Here is a 15,207-nt window from a genome sequence, read left to right as displayed (position 1 = left end):
TTGAATTAAAATACTTTAAAATTTAATACAAAGTTCCTCATAAGTTAGTAATATAGTGATTCAAAAATTATAAGAACATATAGGCACGATTTTTATTATTAACATTTGAAGTTCCATTATTGACAAAAATTAGTCAAAATCATGAATATTTGCAAATTATTTTGTAGGTATAATTCATAAATTTTTTTTTAAAAGTAGCTAAGAGTTGAAAATTTAATACAAGATTTTCTATAAGTTTGGCTTACAATAATTATAAAAACTTTATTTAAACTTTGGTGTATTCAAGCATTAAAACATTTAACACCTTTTTCACCAACCACTGGAAATTATATCCTAGACTGAAAAATCATCTCCGTTCAGAATAATTTTTTGTATACAATAATGTCATTGGATGTCTATCAAATGTCTATCATTGGATTCAAATTTAACACTCTTATAATAATGTAACAGTGATCCACACGGCATATAATATACAGCAGAGCGGTACCCACTTAACTTTGCTTTTTTGATTTAGGCCACATAAAAGTATATGCCGTGGGGCCTGAGTTTGACGTGTGATCTATGTCTACATTTTCTGTCATGCATTAGGATAATTTCTACAGAAACAAGAAAAAATTAGATATTAATGATCTTGGTGGATCAGGTCTACAGAACTGTTGTGTGCTAGATTTTTTTGGAAATAAAATAATTTAAAAGTTTAATATATAATATTTTGTATCGATTACAAAATAAATTTGGTCAGAATAAGTTATAAATACTGGGTCCTATAGAATAATTTTAACAATATTAAAATATAAGGAGGTATTCATGTATTATAATGACTTATTTATTAAAGTTGCAATCATAAGTTAAATAAATTAATATTTTATCCCAAGTATATTAATAGTTAAGACATTTGTATATAATATATATAAATAACTTATCTAATTTCAGAATTAGGGGGATTCTAATCTAACATACATTAAGTATATTTAACTTGACATTATTATGATGAAAAAAAACATAAGTATTAAAATTAAAATTAATAGTTAATACTATGTCTATACAATAATAATCTTATACGTATTCTTATATATAATAAAATAAAATAAATACAGGTGATAAATAAAAATATCTAGTACACAAGTGTATATTATTATAATTACATATGGGGTTTCTACACAAATCGATGCGTTTACTAATAAAATACAAGAGAGAAAAAAAGTTGAACAATTTCTGTCATTTAGGGGGTTTCTGCAATAAGCGATTCAAGTGCATATTATTATAATTTATAATCATGATTAATTCTTAATAAGTTAATTATTTTCTATGGCATGGAAATCAAAGTCCCAAAAATATTTTATTGCTGCAATACAACATTCCTTTTTGGCTGCTTTTTTTTTTGGCCCTATAAAATATAAATACATAGTAATAAACTATCAGTACATTTTTTTAATATTAACACTTATTGATCTAAACAAAATTTGTTGTATACATTTAAAAAAAAATCATATAACATTCATAATATCAGTGTTTCCTTAAAAAGGAATTTTGAATTATTTTTACTTATAAAACAATAAGTAAATGTTACAGAAAATATTACCTATTCCAGTAAATACAATACCATCTATTGTACAGTTTACTTGAAAGAGTGGTGGAAATTTTTTAATTGTAGTTTCAATATATTTTAAAGTTGGCTTCATAAGACATAATAAACTTATTGGATGATATTTTTTTGGGTTTTCAGGAAACTTTCTCTTGGAAAAAGTCTAAAATAAAAGAGATTAGGTTAAAATATTATAATATAATGTTTGCATGTATGAATTAAAAATCACAGGTAAAAAAACATGATATTGAATTTATATAAAAATTTTTGTTACAAAAGGTAATAAAAAGGATAATATAGTAATATATAGATACTCCATATTTGTTATTAAATGTTCAACCTTAACAGTTTTAGTAAAATCATCATTACCATTGTTATATTATCTAATAATGTCATATAAAATTTGAATAGAAAATAATGTACTCAAACCGCCTTGTAGATTTAGTAAGTTATTTATTTAGTTATTTTATTAAGTACAACCATTGACTTTGTAATATTATAATATTATATAAAATTGAGTTGTTTTAAAGAGTATATGACAAATCAAATATTTTATTATTTTATCAAATAAGCTTATTCCTTAGTAAAAGGAGTAGTATAGAGTAGTGATATATATATATATTATACATACTTTATTATAGATATTTATTAAGTCATTAAAAAGTAATGTAAAGAAAAATGTGGTTACTTGTTATAGGTTTTTATTAATACCCCTAAAATTAAAGGTTAACATAAATCATAATTTAAGACCCAGCAAAAATTACATTTTTATTTTTTTTAACAATATTGTTATAGGCAATACCATTCTTAAAACCAACTAATATTATAATAATAATAATAATTTTAAAAATTAATAAAAATCCTGCCAATTTTTAGTGTTAACATAACCATATCATATTACCTACTACACCTATCTACTCCAACAACTTCAAAATCAATCAATTAGTAACAATTACTGTTAGTAGTTTAAAGTAAATTGTAATAGTGAATAAATGGTTATTCACCTTAGGTTGTGGTTGTTCGATGCCAGTTGATCCGTTAAGCTGTATATCCCATTGATTTATTAAGTTATACATAGCTAATGAAACAAAATGTGAACATGATACTGAACCGTTTTCTTCAACTTCCATTTCAACATCCATAGGAGATTCTTCTTTATTTTCTAATTAAATGTATGACAATATTTATACATACATGCATATATTATATGAACAATATTAAAAGTTAAATAGTTCAAAACTTTTAAACTACCAGATTGTTCACTTAATTGTTTTGCCAACATAGTACGCAAGAACTTTGCACATGCCTCCTCTTGGGCTTGAATCGGGGAATTATCATTTCCATAAAACTCTTGACCATCAATCTACATTTTTTTAAAGAATAATTATTAATCATTTGGTATATTATTTCATAAAGCATGAAATAAAATTATATATTACACAAACAGTAGCTACATATCTGATAACATTATCAGATCGATACTTTTGTAAGGAAATTGATTTATGTTTTTGATGTTTGAACAACTCATGAAATATCATCAATGGGCTTTTGGGACATGCTGAACGAGGCAATAGATTATTCATTTTCTTCCTCCGTTCTAACCTATGAAGTTCTGTTATAAAAATAAATTTAAAACAATCAATTAACTATAATAACAATAAATTGATTTAAAAAGCACATACTATATAACAAATGACCTTTCGATGGCCATTTTAAACCAGTCTTCTCATTAATTGATTCGTCTCCATCATGTTTTATCAGTTTATTCTATAAATCCAATGACAAAACATAAGTAATTTTTATAAACGCGGCAAAGAAGTATTTACAGTTTGCGCAAGACACATATACTTTAGTAGGTAATACATCGAAACAGTTTAGCATAAATAATAAAAATAATAATAATATTTAAATTGAATTAATATTGTCATTATTATTATTATTATTATTTTATTATTATTTTTTTTTTTTTTTGACAGTGTTAGATCTGTCAAGGTATATATGTAGTTACAAAAAAGTTATGGCACTATCCATCACAAATGATGACAAAATATCACTGACTTAGACTGTAAATAAACACAAAATTTGTATAGATTTATAGAATTCTACTGGTCAGATGATGTAATAAATATGGCATCAAATTAATGGTTGAGTTTATAAGTTGCCAATTATTAGAATGCATTGAAATTTTAAAATAATTTAATATTTACAATAGAATTAATTTGTTAATTAATGACTATTAATTAAATACTTAAATTGTTTTTTTTTCACATAACTTATTATATCAATATGAATCGTATTGGGGATTTTATATTTATATAAAAACCATATCCCCCCATCACAAAAATATTGCCGTCAATTGTACTTTTAGCCTATATTCTAATAGTATTAATGATACAGATTGTATAATACTTGTAAAAAAATATAAATACATAAAAATAATAAGTGTTATTGGCAACAAGTAATAGCTTCAACCACATTGAATTTACAACACCACAACAAATTTTAAGCTTAGATGTCTCACGTTTATGCGAGAAACCCTAGGAATAATATTTGCAATCGTTATACCAAAAATGATATAGTTTGATAAAATTTGTACTATGACTAAAACTACTCTGAAATAGATGTACTATAAGTTTTGAATTACTTTCTAAACATTTCTATTAGACAGTAAAATTTGGTTTACTGATATGAATATTCTTCATTAGGTTTAACTACTGGTCCTGCATTTATTTCAATAATTACTACAGTTAGTAATTTGTGCAAATTTTTTTTATATATACCTATTTAAAAGGTAAAATATCAACATTATAAACAATAACCCAACACATTTAACATTTGACCATTAACTTATTTTAAAACTTAGATTATAAGCTAATTAAAAGTACACATATTTATATTTAAAAAAGTACATATTAACAAGACTAATTATGTATGTATAATATATGTACCTAAATAAATAAGTATAAATACTTCATATTAAGTATCAAATACTTACGATTCAATTGAAACTATTTTTAAAAATAACAAGCTTACTGAAGTTGTTACACAATTTGCCACAAGAGGCGGCATTGTTAACTGCTGTTGTTGCTGTGGCGGTGGCGGTGGCGGTGGCGGTGGTTGTTGTTGTTGTAGTGGTAGTGGTGGTTGTTGTTGGTAAGTTTCAACTTTTTCCATATTATACTGGTTACAATGAATTGCTACCTTTAAAATAAAAATATTTATAGTTTATTAGTAAGTATAAAAATTAGATTAAATAATTATTATTGTCTTGTATACAACAAGTATATTTACCAATTTCTGTACAAATTATAGATTGAAAATTTAAAAATAAAATAAAGTATATTCAACAATTATTAAAGTATTGAATTATTTAACTAAACTGTAAATACATAGTGATCACATTTTACTAAATCGACCTTAAATATTTGAAACTTAGATCTTAGACTATACCAGAGGTGGCTATAATTGCAATCAAACAAACATATAGTTAGTGACTTCACATGCAGCAAAGCGATTTCACACTAACTAGCAACAGTTATTGGCGTATCATTTGAAAACAAATAATTTTACTTAGCATAAGACTTTTTATTATTAAAATACACATCATATTTATTAATTTAATAATAAAATTAAAGCAAAAATGTGCACGCTATTTGCGTTTATAGATTTCTAAGATATTGTGGTGTTTATATTAGCCACATGTGAAGTCACGTCACTAACCACATATTTAGCTGCAATTCTGGTTTTGTTCTATAAATACATTTCCCTAGCCTATCTAGCCATTAATTTCCAAGCTCATTTAGGGAAAAATTTCTTAATTAAATTATTAGAAGAAAATAATGGCTTTATAATTTTCTTTAATAATTAAGGTAAAATGTATAAACAATAATTTTTAAGTTTGAAATTAACTTATCTTTTATGATAAATATTAAAGTGGTTTTATTCTAAGTCTATGGCCACTACAGCATGTTTTTTTGTTTGATGAACTAATACAAAAGCATTGTTAATATTGTGTAAACATAGAAAAAATAGAATTTATTTTTAGTTAATTGTTATAACTTATGAGTAAAATTAAGTACAGTGTACTCCCAATTATCCGTGGAATAGAGTGGATTGGCATCCACAGATAATCTGCAAGATTATAATTAAAACAAAAATTTTTGAATTATATATTATATCTATTATTAAAAAATTAAATCATTAAATTTAAAATAGTATTTTAGGAAAAATATAATACAAAAATATTTAAAATTTTTGTATACAACTGTATATAGATGATTCCACAGAAGATTATTAATCGAGATTACACTGTATTAGTTTTAAATAACTCACTTACGTCTGCTGCAACACGAATACGATTTATGAATATTTAATATTGAAAGAAGAAACAAGAATAATCACATTTTATTTATTGTCATAACAATTTTTTTATATAAATAATACATTACATTTTTTAAGCCAACAACTGTGTGTTGGAAATAATAAAATAACACATTAAATTCATACTTCAAATTAAATTAAGCTTGCCACTGATTAATACTTAAAAAAATACTGAAAAAATTGTGAACAATTTAAAAAATGCTAAAATGTATTATTTCAATTATTACCAACCATACATAATAAAACTAAAAATAATTATGTAGGTATCTAAATTTTTACTATCAAAACATTGAAGTGTTAATACTTATACTGTTAGTATATTATACAACAATAATACTTTGAATCATCAAACATATCAAAGTTATCATCATAACACTAACACCCCACCCAATTTGATAAGTGATTCCTAACTTTCTAAAACATATTTTATGGCAAATTTGAAGTGTTTTAAAAAATCCCTTTTTTTAAGTCTTAAGTAATATTTTAATTCATTCAAATAGGTATTACTTTGAAGAGGAGTTGGAGTTAGTCAATGACTATATCGAACTACGCGAACAGATCTCTGGACGAAGGCCGATAAGTGGCGAACAAGTGAATGACACTTGAGACGTGATCGATATTCAACACGGGCGTCTAGAGACAACCCACAAGCAAATTTCTTATCAATTATTATATCGTAATTTCTTATCAAATAACTTAATATTATACATGACAAAATGTTATATTATATTAAAATCAAAATAATAATAAAAATAAATTTATAAATAAAATTATAATAATAATAATTTAAAATATTGTAAAGTAATGATTCTTGAGACAGTACTTAACGCTCGCAATAATTTTCAAAAGTTTCTACTTATCTCATCCGCCATTTACCAGTCAAAACTAGGAACTATCAAAGTGAAAACTTTAATCATCATCCGCGACAAGGGCAATGTTTATGATTTACTTATCTGATATTGTAAATAACCACGTACGAGGAACCGTAAATGGAATGGATGTAGTAAAGAAGAGGTGGAATAATAAAATGAAAAAAATATTTCAAAACGTATTTTAAATCATAACAGTTTTTAAAATTTAAATCACCTCCCAATATTGTTCCAAATTTATTAGAATGATTGTAAGAACTTTAACTGTCCATTAAAACGTTTTTTTATTGACTATTAAGTTATTGAACAATAATTAATATTTTTTTTAAAAGTTTAATGGGTAAATTCATTAATTAAAAATGTCAAATAAATGTTTTGTACTGGGCTGTAACAAGTGTAACACAAGATATGCTAGTGAAAATAAAGGAAAAATTTTATACATTTTTTAGAGCTCCAAATGTACTAAAACCACAAAACACACAAAAAAAAATGTACAACTATTTTTAAATTTAAAATAGCTAATTACTAAATATTTCCACAATAATACATATACTGATATACTATTATATGGTACTAATAATTTATACTATAATTAATTATTTGTACATACAATAATTTCAAGTAATTTAATTACTAATTAAATTACCAACTCAATAATAATTAAAGCATAGACAAAATTATTTTGATGATTTTTATGTAATAACATATTAAAACTTAAGGAATTTTTCAGGATCCAAACAATAAATTATCATTTTGGTATTTAGTACCCATTAAAATTTAGTAAAATCACACATATTATGTTAAAATTTAAAATAATTATAGAATTCAATAATTTTAATTTTTAATATTTCAATAACTGTTATTGAAAAAAAAAGTAAAATATTTCTAACAAATAACTAATTGAAAATTAAATAACTAATTTATTCAGTTTTATATTAATTTAATCAATGTCGACTTCAAACAATATAAAACTATAATAGATTATTAGGAAATTGACTAGAATATGATATTAAATATAATTAAATGGATTGAAGATCCATAATTTTATAATTATAATTCATTGTATTATTTTTTGTGACTATACATTGTTATCAATCAGCACTAAATTATATTTGTATTTATCTTAAATATTGAAATATCGTATGATAGTTCAAAAAATTAAACTGTAGAAATAATTTTAACATCAAAATGTGTTTGTAACTTTTCTTTAAAACTATGAATAACAATGACCAATATGCATACTTACTGAATAAAATATAATATAATTATAATGATAAGCATGGCTTATTCTAATGGAAATACCAAACAGCAAACTTATACTATATTATTGTTTAAGGTTGGTGGTACATTGTAAAATAATAAACAAAAAAATTGACTTTCCCATCACAGGCAAATCTACTTATATTCTAAATTATTTTTAAGCTAGACATGGCTTACATGTTAAAATTTCTCTCACACAGTTTTTACATTGAGAATCTTTAGTTAATTGTATTTACATGTTCTAATTTATCTTTAGCTTAGCCCACTTAGGTAAATATATTACATTATAAAGTCAACTAATCTTTTGCAAGTGAATCCCTTTACAAGTATCAGTATTATTGTAGGTCAGTGATGATAATATTATTCTGTATTAATTTATTTATTCTAGATTATACTATAAATGTCTTCATCCCTAAAGTATTCTTTTTATGACAGTACAGTAGAATCACAGTAATCCAACAGATATCAGACTATGCTACCTGCTGGATTAACAAAAACGGCAGATTAATGGAGGATTCACATAAAAACGCATTTTTACTTACTGAAGTTTACATTTTTATGCATATTAAAAAACGAACAACCTTATTGTATTTTATTATAACATATAAATAATACATACATACTGTGTTAAATTGATTGCAATATCATAACCATAACACATACCTACATACATAATTTTACCTCAGTGTACTTTGGACAGGAATATTCTTACCTGTATAATTTTCCAAAAAGTTTTGGAACACTGGGATTTGAAGTTTATTATATCATGGAGTATTAAATGATATTAAGGTTGTTCAAATATACTCATTAATGTTATCATATTTAGATTTTGTATGTAATAAAAATATCTAATTATGTTATCATTTACTAATCATTTTAATTTTTAAAGCACTGACGTGTAAATTGGTGTCATCATGTTATATTTTATTATTATTTAAGTGTAGGTATTATGCGATTAATTATCTTAGTAAAATTAAAACACTGCTACAAAATTTAGATGTTTCAACATAGATCCAGAAACAATGATAAAAAACAAATATAAAGTGACTCGTCGCTATTTACTACCCATACGTTTGGGTACAAATATAAGACTAAAAATATAATTTACAAATTACAAGTAATAAAGGAATTATTGTACTAAGAAAATTGATAGAAATTGTTATTGATGACTGTGCTAAACAGTAGATGTGATTAATATAATATATGGTATTACACTAGAATAAATAACATATTATTTAACTAACTAACTCACTAAACAAATTGTAAATATTTCTTACACCCATTTAGCTGCATAATCTCAGTAAAAATATGAAAAGTCATACAAGTCTGGACTATAATTATTATAAATAAATTTTACTGTTATTAATATAAATATGGTACTTTCCTGTTATATGAGACTACAGCTATTATCGCGACTACCACCCAACTACCCATGACTACTCTGCTTCACGACTACCTATCGCGGTTTTTTGTGAAACATCACAATCATATTATTTAAGATTACTTACCAAGAATCAAGATTTGCACACTTTTCTATTATAACAAACTACCTACCTTATTTTTTTGTATTAAGAGGACGTCATACACGCAGCGGCGACGTTATCGTAATCAAAACTTCTCGCAAATGTTATTCCAGTGTATTACAGTATTTTTGTTAATTTTCAAATTTTTTATAGAAGTTGATTCTTCAGTCCAAGTAAAAATAATTTGAATAACACTATAACAGTAACAAATGGAAGACGATTGTGTTCAAACCAAATATTATTTCGGACACTTACCTTTTTTTGGCAATTTTTAATATTGCACTTCCAAAATATTAGTTTTCTAAAGTAAAATTTTGAATCATGACAATTCTTGCAGGTTCTTTTGGTATATTCCTGAAGCAGCCTTACTGATTCCTTTTCAGTTTGAGGTAGATACCATACGGCATACGCCCAAATCTAAATTAATTTAACGAAAAATACATGAAATACGACTATGACTATCACAAATGTTATATCAGTACTTGGAATAAAAACTTAATAGCCCCGCCACTCAGGTTTGTTATCGCCCCGCCATCAATATGACAATAAATACATCGTTCAAAATATTATACTTATCTAATAATTCGACGGGAAAAACGTACCATTATTAATTGTAATAACGTATTATTATTAAATATTGTTTTATAAAATATTTATTTGTTATCTCATTGATAGCAATTTTGGTATGCATTAATACAATTTTAAATCAATTAACATATATACTATAAAAATTTGAATTACATGATACATATTTGAACAACAACAACTTAATTGAATAGTTATAATATATTATAATCCAATAAAACATATTAGAAGTTTTAAGTAGGTATTCAAATATTTTATTTAGTAAAAAATTAAGTAAAATATATTAATATATTTTGTTTTAAATGCCTATTAATATCATTTAATATAGGTAATACCTATGTGTATTTTTCTTTTTTTTTATGTAAGTTTTTACTAGTTGGGTAATAATTAAATACAATAATTGTTTTTTTTCAGTTGATTGATTTGATTTTTTTATTATTATCTGAACTATATGTATATCTAACAAAATATTAAATTAATTTTTCAGTAAATGATATATATAAGATTTAAGATATTATAAAATGTAGATAAAAAAATTATGTTTAAAAAAATAGTACACAATTGAAAATATAATATAGTTATATTGTTTATAATTTAACTATATTCAATTTTGTTTTTATGTGTTTATATATTACAAAAAAGTATAATAATCATGAATACAAATAAATTAATTCAAAATCATTAATTTTTGTAAATCTATCATCACATTATAATTTATAGTTACAATAAATAATATGTAATACAAATTATTATTTACCAGTATATTATTAATTATTAGATAAAGAATGTTTTAAAAGCTTAGATTGTTTAAATTCTGTAATCATAATAATTTGTAAATATTAGTTTTTATTACACAACATTACTCCTCCAAAAAGTTAGCTGCCAACAGAAGTTCCACCACAATTGGTTTTGGAATAGGGAATTCGGGAATCTCACAAGTTGAGTTTGAGCTGTTTGAGTAACGAGCTTTATATATGAAGTACTTACAGATATTTTTTAAAATGTGAAAGCTATAAGAAAAATTAGAAAAAAGAATAGCTTTAAGGCTTCTGTTAAGATTTGTATTATTTATATGATAACTAGGGTCCAGATTTATATTTTCTAAGTATGTCTAAAATATGATGCTCATATTTTCTAAAGAAACAGATGCAAATATTCTTTTATATTCTCTTTAAAAAATTCAAAAATACCTATGCAAAATCATCTAAAACAAAAATGTAAATTTTCATTATTTATTTTTACATTAAATTGATAAATTTATTCATTATATAACCAAACAATTTTTTTCAGCTACCATTTCATTGAAATTATAAAAAAATCGGAATTTTTTTCTCACAATGGACCAAATATTCCAAAATATGCTTAATATTCTACAACTGATGAAATATCCTCAAATACGCAAAAAAAACTTTTTCTATGAACTCGGTGTTAATGAATCGTCCACAATTTTTACTATTGTAAGACTACATATACTCAGCAACAATATGTAAAAACATATAAATCCGGACCCTAATGATAATCATCACTACTATTTACGGTATATCTCTGAAACGGATTTCGTTTATTTGATTTTCTAAAAACTGGCCTGGACCAGTTAACATAGCTTTTATTGTGCCTGACATCATGGCATGTTCTCGCTTGACAATAAACTCGTGATCATCACTCGATATTAGCTTGATTTACATAGCATTCGGACTTTCGCATCCACCATATCCCGGAATCTCCTCATCATAAATGCAAGCAAGAATCATTGCATATAAATTGATCATTTTCAACCCATCACAGTAGGTTAGATGCTTATAATCGATCAACGTACCTGATCGACTTCCATCATGTCGACGAGTTATACTAATAGTAACACACTAAACTGCTTGTAGTCGTTATTCTGTAAATCAAGAGATCTCCAAACTTCAGTCCGCGGGCCGGATACGGCACTCGAATAAATTTTAACCGCCCCTCGGTCCCCATAGGATAGTAAATATACGAGGAGATATCTAACAATTAAAAATTAGAAAATGTATGTTATAATATATGGATAAACTTACTTTTGGCCCGCTAAGCGCAATAATATTTTTTGTGGTCTTAGAATAAAAAAGTTTGGAGACCCCTGCTATAAATTAATGAAGACTTCAGTTATCGTATCTAATATACAATCATAGGACGCGTTCTATATCAGATTATAAGGATTTGAATTTATTATTAAGTCTACTTGAGATCCATCAGATGAATCTATCGGCTATCGTTCCAAAACTCTTATACATTTGGTTTAAACATTTAAATTTTTACAAATTTTAAATTTTCACACTCCGGAATTGAAATTAATAGCCACCACGCGTGGTATCGAACACGTCCTATGAGGCAGTATCGTTGGTATATTAGAAACGACGACTGGACGCGTCGTAGCGTCGTCTCCAATAATTTACAGTACCTATAAACACTACAGTGTGTAATTCGGGACGTTGTTTGAGTCTGTTTAGTATGTTTTTTGTTTTTTTTTCTGTTTTATATCCACGTTCGTCCAGATGTCATTGTTGAGTATCACTCAGGTTCCTACAAGCGTCAATCAATCGCCACTTATAAGCCGCCATTCAAAATAAAACAGTAAGTACGAATTATACACACCATAAACCCTTTATTATTACTAACATGAAAAATATTTAATTTTAATGTTTTGTGTTTATAGTAAGTGAAAAACAAAATTTAATATGGAATCAAGAAACAACGTTAATTGATTCTATAATAAATTCCAAGTAAGCAAATACATTATTAGTGTAATATTACAAATTATAAATTTACACTAGTTTTGTTTTAAAAGAACTATATTTTCTAACACTTGGTATTTATATAATTTATAATATTAAATGTGTTATTTAGTATGTACATTGTATCTTATTAACTTGTAGTTACCTATTATCTAATAATAAATAATTTGTGTTTTTTTTGCAATTTATTTTAGGTATGATTATATATTAAACAGTCCTAGAGTGTTGATAGTTCCACTTACAAGATGTGATGATCTACTCAATCGACCATCTAATACAGTAGTTCAACAGGAATTTTTTGAAAAACCTGACGATTATAATGAATAATGATAATCAACCATTACAATTTGGGTAATAATTGTATTTGTATCATAATATCGAGGCTGGGCATTAATCAATTATAAGTTAAAATTAGGTTAAAATGTTAATTAACTCGTTACTTTTATTTCAAATTAACTTTTAACTTAATAATTTACTTTTTTTTAAGATTAATATGTTAACTTCAAGTTAATTTTATTCAAAAATATCTAAACTAAGCTAATTTTCGTCCAAAAAATAATGCAAATTTATGAACGATGATTTTAGAAAAGTAGGGTTTTTATAGTTAGTTCTTTAATGTATCATTTTAAATTTCCCCATTAATTTTCTTGGGCTTAAGAAAAACTAGCTAATAAACATTATTATGTGTCTGGAATTTTTTATTTTGCAAATTAGAAAATCTTAACTTTAAACTAAGTTTAGTTACTTTTTTTTCCAAGTTAACGAAAAAAAATATGAATAACTTTTAACTTAACTTGCCTTTATTATTTTAAAACAACTTAACGAGTAAAAAAAAATCGTAATTTGCCTAGCCTTGCAAAATATAGTAAGGAACTTAATGATACTATTTTGAATTTGATAACAATTAAAAATAAATTATTGATTTTGTAATTTATAAAATTTATATCTCTTAATAAATAAAAAATCATAATATTAGAATATGCATCACTATAGTTAACAATGTTTTTTTAATAAATACAATAATTTATAAATTTTTCAAATGCTTAATCATATAAAAATATTTTAATCTAAACATCGATACACATCAATACACATTAAAATTATACACTAAAAATTATTCTAATTTAATATTTAAAAAATACTAAACAAAAATACCCTGTTCAAATAGTTGCATATAAACATTTACTTAGCACAATAAGCAATATTGAGCTAACTAAAGAAACTAAGTTTCTTATTTTCTCAATTTACTCACTTCTGCAATGAGGAACTGTATATTTTTTTAAGATTTTTGTCTTATTGATTTTCAAAATAGTTCTTAAAATTTTTAACAATTTTTTTCTGGATCAGATAAAAGGTTGATCTCGTAATACTTCTTTATTAAAGAATGTGCTTTAAAACAGTATTTTAATGAATTGCATTTTTCAAAGAACAATCTTAGATTTCTAGAAGTTTTACCGATTATAAATTATTTTACTTATTAAACTTATCGTGATGGTCTTTTTTTTCGCAAGGATTTAAATTTTTTACCAATAGAAGGGCCAAAAATAAAAAACTTACTAAAGAACTTAAAATATTTTTGAGTGGGTTAAGTAATAATCCCTTTAGGTCTCTAGTTTTGCCGACAATACTCAGGTTTTTGTTGAAATGAATAATAAATAATTATAGACAAGTTAAAAATAATAAAGCTGAGCCAGTGTATTAGGAAAAAAGGACACATGAATATTATAATCACTTATCTTTTTATAAAATATAAAAATAAAATGATGTTATTTTATAGGACTGGATGTGAAACCGAAGAAAAAGTAAATGTAAATGAGACAGAAATTAAAATAAAAAATGATTATACCTATAAAAATGAATTTGAAAGTATAGTTCTTCGCAAAGATTGTTTTTCCGAATTTATTTCTTGTAAGAATGCAGATAAACGGTCTAACTTAGAAGAAAGTACATTAAAATGCAAGTTTTGTTGTAAGGCATTTACTGATAAATACAGTATAAGACATATCAAAATATGTAGTGAAAAATCCACATTTACATGTGATATGTGTAAACAGTCGTTCTATAAAAAAAAAACTGTTGATCATAATAAATTATTCAGTTAAATTATTCAAAAGATAAATCTAAGAAATGTGGTAATAAGTCTTATGATTTTAGTTCATCATTGGAAACACACAAATTGGTTCATACAGGTGAAAAACCTTACAATTGTGTAGTTTGTAATAAATAATTTTCTGTATCTACTA

General features: G+C 24.5%; 1 protein-coding gene across 4 annotated transcripts; it reads right to left on the bottom strand.

Moving 5' to 3' along the window:
- Positions 1-912: 912 nt before the first annotated feature.
- On the bottom strand, positions 913-11,757 carry LOC114131980 (uncharacterized). 4 transcript variants are annotated; one of them, XM_050207392.1, is made up of 10 exons: positions 11,739-11,757; positions 9,873-10,034; positions 9,649-9,811; positions 4,619-4,786; positions 3,268-3,352; positions 3,025-3,197; positions 2,837-2,948; positions 2,590-2,747; positions 1,583-1,748; positions 913-1,387 (listed from the first exon to the last, which is right to left on the bottom strand). In XM_050207392.1, the coding sequence occupies exons 4-10, from the start codon at positions 4,757-4,759 to the stop codon at positions 1,296-1,298; spliced, it is 927 nt and encodes a 308-aa protein (XP_050063349.1). In that variant the 5' UTR covers positions 4,760-4,786; positions 9,649-9,811; positions 9,873-10,034; positions 11,739-11,757; the 3' UTR covers positions 913-1,295. The 4 variants fall into 4 exon arrangements, with proteins under 4 accessions (XP_050063349.1, XP_050063351.1, XP_050063352.1 ...); XM_050207394.1 differs by lacking the exons at positions 9,649-9,811; positions 9,873-10,034; positions 11,739-11,757 and adding an exon at positions 6,473-6,617; XM_050207395.1 differs by lacking the exons at positions 9,649-9,811; positions 9,873-10,034; positions 11,739-11,757 and adding an exon at positions 5,922-6,067.
- Positions 11,758-15,207: the final 3,450 nt, after the last annotated feature.

Source organism: Aphis gossypii, chromosome X (genome assembly GCF_020184175.1).
Source record: "Aphis gossypii isolate Hap1 chromosome X, ASM2018417v2, whole genome shotgun sequence".
In the NCBI taxonomy this organism is placed as follows: Eukaryota; Metazoa; Arthropoda; class Insecta; order Hemiptera; family Aphididae; genus Aphis; species Aphis gossypii.
The sequence above is the reverse complement of the archived record's forward strand: the minus strand, read 5'-3'. Positions and strand labels throughout refer to the sequence as shown.